General features: G+C 40.4%; 1 protein-coding gene and 1 pseudogene across 7 annotated transcripts in view; both read left to right on the forward strand.

Annotated features, from left to right (window-relative positions):
- Window positions 1-7,350, forward strand: part of DPP8 (dipeptidyl-peptidase 8) — a 77,851-nt gene that overhangs the window by 38,846 nt on the left and 31,655 nt on the right. For all 7 annotated transcript variants that reach the window (XM_005861043.2, XM_014535443.1, XM_014535440.1 and 4 more), the window contains 3 exons: window positions 4,079-4,179; window positions 4,781-4,958; window positions 6,020-6,179. In XM_005861043.2, the coding sequence (XP_005861105.1) occupies window positions 4,079-4,179; window positions 4,781-4,958; window positions 6,020-6,179 (439 nt within the window). The remainder of the gene's footprint in view (window positions 1-4,078; window positions 4,180-4,780; window positions 4,959-6,019; window positions 6,180-7,350) is intronic.
- Window positions 1,499-2,765, forward strand: LOC102258491 (annotated as a pseudogene).

Raw genomic sequence — 7,350 nt, forward strand, 5'->3', positions numbered from 1 at the left:
ATTGAGCGTCTGCCCCCTGGTGGTCAGTGTGTGTCATAGTGACCAGTCATTCCCAGTTTTTCTGCTGTTAGGGTCAGTTTGCATATTACCCTTTTATTACATAGGATAGAGGCCTGGTGCATGGATGGGGGCCGGCTGGTTTGCCCTGAAGGGTGTCCCGGATCAGGATGGGGGTCACGCTGGGGTGCCTGGCCAGCCTGGGTGAGGGGCTGATGGGTATTTGCAGGCTGGTCACACCCCCTTCATGGTGGGGGTCCCCACTGAGGTGCCTGGCCAGCCTGGGTGAGGAGCTGATGGATGTTTGCAGGCTGGTCAAGCCCCCGCCATTGGGGACCCTCACCCCATGGAGGTTTGGCCAGCCTGGGTGAGGGGCTGATGGCTGTTTTCAGGCTGGCCACACCCCCTTTAGGGTGGGGGGTTCCCACTGGGGTGCCTGGCCAGTCTAGGTGAGGGGCTGAGGGCCGTTTTCAGACTGGCCAAGCCCGCCCCTGGCGACGGAAGCTCCCAGCCTCTCCTTTTTTTCTTTTTTATTCTGGGATTTATTTACCTTCTATAACTGAAACTTTGTAGCCTTGAGAGGAGCTCAGAGCCGGCCAGGGCGGGCAGGAAGGAAGCTTGGCTTCCTCCATCATTGGGGCAACCAAGCCTCCTGCTTGCTCCAGCTCCGTGGCTGCTGGCCGCCATCTTGGTTGGGTTAATTTGCATATAGTCGCTCTGATTGGCTGGTGGGTTTGGCTTAAGGCGTAGCGAAGGTACGGTCAGTTTGCATGTTTGTCTTTTATTAGTATAGATACTAGAGGCCCAGTGTACAAATTCTTGCACCAGTGAGGTTCCTCAGCCTGGCCTGTGGGATCGGGCTGAAACCGGCTTTCCAACATCCCCTGGAGGGACCCCACCAGTGCATGATCGGGGCCGGGGAGGGACGCGGGAGGGCTCCAGGGCGTGTCCGGCCCATCTCGCTCAGTCCCAATTGACTGGACCCCAGCAGCAAGCTAACCTACCAGTCGGAGCATCTGCCCCCTGTTTGTCGGTGCACGTCATAGCGACTGGTGGACCGGTTGACTGCCTGCCCTCTGGTGGTCAGTGCACATGATAGTGACTGGTCGGCCGGTCAACTGTCTGCCACCTGGTGGTCAGTGCACGTCATAGCGAGCAGTTGAGTTGCCTTAGCATATCATTAGCATATTACGCTTTGATTGGTTGAATGGACAACCGAGCACTTATCATATTAGGCTTTTATTATATAGGACATTTATATCAGCTGCCTCCTGCACACCCCACACTGGGGATCAAGCCTGCAACCCGGGATATGCCCTGACTCGGAATCACACTGCAACCTCCTGGTTCATAGGTCAATGCTCAATCACTGAGCCACGCCAGCTGGGCTCATTATTGTTTTGATTTACATTTTCCTGATGGCTAATGATGTTGAGCATCTTTTTATCTGCTTATTGGCCATTAGTATATCTTCTTTAGAGAACTGTCTATTCAGATTCTTTGCCCATTTAAAAAACATTTTTTAATTGCATTGGCTAGACTTTTAAAGGAGAAAAGTTTGCTTAGGACTATTTCACTAATATATCATAAAAGTAATATTTTAGGCTGAAATATAGGGAACAAGTATTGGGCTTCAGCTTCCAAAAACATCTGCAAGTTAAAATGTCACACCCATCACCCAGGCGAAGCCTTCCAACACCAGTAACCCCAAGTTTTCTTTGATGTGGACAAAGGCTGCGAGTGAGTTGGTCGAGTTGTCTTAGAATTGTTTGTAGATACTGTACCCAAAACTGCAGAAAATTGTCATGCATTGTATACAGAAGAAAAAGGCATTGGACCCACACTAGGGAACCTCTCCATTTCAAAGGATGCCCATTCTGTCAAATTATTAATAAATTTATGATTCAGGGTAGAGATTTCTAAAATCAGAATGGGACAGGTGGAGAAAGTACTTATGGTGAAAAGTTTGACGATGAAAATTTTTATTATAAGCACAACCATGAGGGTTTATTGAGCATGGCAAATGCAGGCTGCAATACAAATGGTTCTCAGTTCTTTATCACAGCAGTTCCAACTCCTCATTTGGATGGGAAACATGGTATTTGGCCGAGTAATTAAAGGAATGAGTGTGGCAAGAATTCTGGAAAATGTAGAAGTGAAAGGTGATAAACCTGCCAATTTGTGTGCTACTGCAGAATGCAGAGAATTGAAGGCAGGGGGTGATTGGGAAATATACTCAAAAGATGGTTCTGGTGGCAGTCATCCAGATTTCCTCAAGGATGTAGATATAGATTTAAAAGACATAGATAAAATATTATTAATAACAGAAGACTTAAGATATTGGAAATATTTTTTTTTCAAATCCCAGAACTGGGAAATGGCCATTAAAAAATATACAAAGGTGTTAAGATATGTGGAAGGTTCAAAGACTATTATTGAGAAAGCAGATAGATCGAGGCAGCAACCTGTAGCTTTAAGCTGCATGCTGAATATTGGTGCTTGTAAACTGAAGATGTCAAATTGGCACGGAACAATGGACAGTTGTTTGGAGGTTCTTGAAATAGAACCATCAAATACCAAAGCACAGTACCATAGAGCTTAAGGATGGCAAGGATTGAGAGAAGGACCAAGCACTGGCTGATCTTAAGAAACCTTAGGAGATAGCACCCGAAGATAAAGCTATCCAGGCAGAATTGCTGAAAATCAAACAGAAGATAAAGGCACAGAAAAATAAAGAGAGGGAAGCATATGTAAAAGCATTTACCTAATAAGGAGTTCAGTTATGCTTAAATATTACACGTTGATGTATAAAGGCAAAAGGAAAATTTAAGGGATCTTTGTCTATTATATATGATCTCTAATGTGTTTCCTTTGATATTTCAGTTCCCCATTGTTTATAGTTTAGGAATACTGATATCAGTTCACTCTTAATAAAAGTGTTACAAAGTAAAAAATAATCCTATATAATAAAAGGGTAATATGCAAATTGACCTAATAGTGGACCGATCAGTCGCTATGATGCATACTGACCACCAGGGGGCAGACACTCCACGCAGGAGCTGCCCCCTGGTGGTCAGTGCACTCCCACAGGGGGAGCACCGCTCGGCCACAAGCCAGGCTCACGGGTGGTGAGTGCAGCGGCGGTGGTGGAAGCTTCTCCCACCTCCGCTGCAGGCGGGCAGTAAGGAGCGAGTGGTCGTGGACTGCAAGAGGGATCGGGCCTAAACCGGCAGGCGGACATCCCCCAAGGGGTCCCAGACTGCAAGAGTGCACAGGCTGTGCTGAAGGACCCCTCCACCCCTGCCCCCCCCAGTGCACAAATCTCGTTCACTGGGCCTCTAGTAAGAAATAAAAATAAAGTATAGGGAACTAGGAACTATTATTTTTTTCATAGGTACTAGAGTCTAAAGTTATTAAAACTTTTTAACCAGTTATTATAAAGGGTTCTGTTAGTATAAACTCATGGGAAAAGACTTTTAATTTTTTTAAATTTTATTTTTCAATTACAGTTTACATTCAATATTATTTTGTGTATTAGTTTCAGGTGTATGCCTGTGGTTAGGTAGTCATATATTTTACAAAGTAGTTCCTCCAAAATTTCAGGTACCCATCTGGCACTGCACATAGTTACTACAGTATTATTGGCTATATTTCCTATGTTGTACTTTACATCTCTGTGACTACTTTGTGACTATCTACTAGGGATTGAGCCCGCAACCCAGGCGTGTGCTCCAACCTGGTTCATAGATCGAAGCTCAACTACTGAGCCACACCAGCCGGGCCAATTTATACTTCTTAATTCCTTCACCATTTTCACCCAGTCCCCCAACTTTCCCCCATCCCTTCTGGCAACCATTATAGACTGTGCTAATTCTGTGGTTAGACTTTTTTTAGGCATAAAGAGCAAAGAGCACCAGCAGAGGTAACCCACAACTGCTTGTTTTGCTATATCCTGTGTGCCTTTTTAAATGCCTAGCTCTGAAAAAGTATCATGCTACTAAAGATAATGATTTAAATAGACTAGTAAGCTAATTATCTAAGTCTTTTTTTATAACTAGATTCCCTTTTTCCTTTTTAATAGATTATAGATGTCATAGATAAGGAACTAATTCAGCCTTTTGAGATTCTGTTTGAAGGAGTTGAATACATTGCCAGAGCTGGATGGACTCCAGAGGGAAAATAGTACGTATGTTAAGTTTTCACTTCTTTGCAAATAATTGAGGATCCAGAACTTTAGAAATGTCTATGCTATTATGTTTGCCTTTCAATTGGAGCTGTAGTCATATGTAAATCTGCAGTGTTATTTATACACAAAGATTTTTTTTACCTAAGTGGACTTTGGGATTTATAATCCTATAAGCATAGTTGCATAGCATTTTAATTGTCTCTTACTTAGCCAGTCATAGTTTCAGCTATTTGTGATTAAAATAGTATGACTTTAAGGCTCACAGGTAAGTGCATATTTTTTTATTGTATAATTCAAATAAGTATCTGTAGAGCCTTATGTGAAGATGATTACATGTGGATCTGTCTAATGCAGACAGCGGGAGTATTATGAGGCTGGCGTTTGTTGACACTAGAGGGAGAAAACAATTTCAAAGTCCATCTGTGATTTTGGAAATTTAATTAGTCATTTGTAAGGGATAATTTAACATATACTAAAGTAATTTCTTCATTATGATTATAGAAATAACGGATGGGTGCTAGGGGAGAGGATAGGAGAATATTCATTTTCTGAGAACTTGCTTTATTTTTGGTGCTTTTCTCTTATTTGTTTAAATAGTGCTTGGTCCATCCTGCTAGATCGCTCCCAGACTCGCCTGCAGATAGTATTGATCTCACCTGAATTATTTATCCCAGTTGAAGATGATGCCATGGAAAGACAGAGACTCATTGAGTCAGTGCCTGATTCTGTGACACCACTGATTATCTATGAAGAAACAACAGACATCTGGATAAATGTATGCCTGCTCTCCTGTGCTTGGTTAGATATTTTCTCAGAGTGCTAAAGCAAATGAAATTTTATAGCAGACTATCAAGATGAATTTTTAAGTTCACAGTAACCACGAATATTATTTACTTAGTTTTAACATTTCAGATTGGAGTGATAGTTCTAGAACAGGGGTCCTCAAACTTTTTAAACAAGGGGCCAGTTCACTGTCCCTCAGACCGTTGGAGGGCCGGACTATAGTTTAAAAAAAAACTATGAACAAATTCCTATGCACACTGCACATATCTTATTTTGAAGTAAAAAAACAAAACGGGAACAAATACAATATTTGTATTTGCACGTGGCCTGCGGGCCGTAGTTTGAGGACCCCTGTTCTAGAATAATGAAATGGTTGTAGATAGAAAATAGATGCCATTGAAATGACATCTTCTTGGCTGCAGGTTTACCCTTGTTCCTAGACACAGATATTGAAAGCACAGCCCCATCAGTGCCTCCGAGAGGACCATAAGAGTTCTGTGTAGAAAAGACTTTCTCTTTTTGTTGGCAAATTATACCAGAATATACCAATTTGGGTTGAATTGTGCATTTTCCAATTTAGTGGGGAAAACTTAAGATACAAAATAAAGAAAGCCAGCTCATTCTCTTGCTGAATATAAACTTTATAAGATTCACCTAAAACAAACATCTGTTTTCCCTTCAACTGTTAGAATATTTTCCTTTGGAAAAAAATGTTAAAAATTTTTTCCTCATAATTTCTGTAATAAGATTTATATTCTTAAATAAGCCTCATGCTATGTTTCAAGGATTACAGAAATGGTGGGTAAGTAAAAGCTTTTGGCATTTTTTTCTCCATTTGGAAACATTTATTTCTCAATGCATGAAGTCTTTGACTTAAATAAGATAAATCTGAAATGCCTAGGCAAAATCGTAATTGTAAATATACCATAGCCCCTAGCACCATCAGTTACTTATACTTCAGAATATGCTTATCAAGTCTTTCTCTAGCTTAATTTAATTGTTTACATAGTATTTCATTAATCTGTATATTAAATTAAACTATTCATTTTACAGATCCATGACATCTTTCATGTTTTTCCCCAAAGTCATGAAGATGAAATTGAATTTATTTTTGCCTCTGAATGCAAAACAGGTTTTCGTCATTTATATAAAATTACATCCATTTTAAAGGAGAGCAAATATAAACGATCCAGTGGTGGGCTACCTGCCCCAAGTAAGAAATCCTTTTTTACTTAAAAAAGAAAAAATGTTGGGGGCAGAAGGTGGGAGGGACAGGGGTAATGTATTGTCTCTTTTATATACTTTATAAGCATCAATACTGCTTCATTAAACTCAATGCACAAACTAAAATACAAATATGTGTATGTAAGACAAAGATGTTTTGCTTTGTTTTTATGAGTATGTTTATTTTATTTTTGTTGTTAATCCTCACCTGAGGATTTTTTTCCATTGCTTTTCAGAGAGAGTGGAAGAGAGGGAGCAAGGGAGGAGGAGAAAGAGAAACATCGATGTGAGAGAGACACATGGACTGGTTGCCTCCTGCATGCTGGGTGTAGGGGGGAGGGGGAGCAAACCCACAATCCAAGTATATGCCCTTGACCGGGAATTGAACTGAAGACCTTTCATCATGCAGTCCGAATCTAACCATTGAGCAACATCTTCCAGGGCTAGTATGTTTATTTTAATGCTTGCAAACCCTAATTGAAAATTACATTCCAGGAGAGTTGAGTTGGCATCAGCCATCTTGCCTGTGCCTCATAGGACAAAGTTCTTGATAGAAATATCTTAAACTATTGATAATGAATGATCTCTGGGTGGTGGGATTACTTAGTTTACTTTCTGCTTTTGCCTTAACTGTAATTTTTAATTGGCTTAAACTGAGCCCATGTCATTTTTAGATTTAAAAAACTATTTTTAAATGTAATATATAGTTATTAGATATTTTTACTAGATTTTTTAATGTCACCATCTACACTGAAGTTTATTTATAATTATAGCTCTTCAGATTGATATAATTATGTTGGTCCAAAATGAAATTAAGTATTGTCAGCTGAAGTTGGGTTGCTTCCTCTTTTTGGCTATTGTGAATAATGCTCCTATGAACATGGGTGTACAAATGTCTGTTTGAGACCCTGCTTTCAATTCTTTTGGGTATATACCCAGAAGTGAAATTGCTAGATGTTATGGTAATTCTATTTAAAATTGTTTGAGGAACCATCTTACTCTTCGTTTTCTATTCCTATTAGCAGTACACAAGTGTTCGAGTTTCTCCACATCCTTACCAATACTTGATTATTTTCTGGGGTTTTTGGTGACTTTTTTTTTTTAGTAATAGCTATCCTAGTGGGTGTGAAGTGGTATGTTTTTATGTTTTTGATATATAT

Source organism: Myotis brandtii, unplaced genomic scaffold (genome assembly GCF_000412655.1).
Source record: "Myotis brandtii unplaced genomic scaffold, ASM41265v1 scaffold144, whole genome shotgun sequence".
NCBI classification, from domain to species: Eukaryota; Metazoa; Chordata; class Mammalia; order Chiroptera; family Vespertilionidae; genus Myotis; species Myotis brandtii.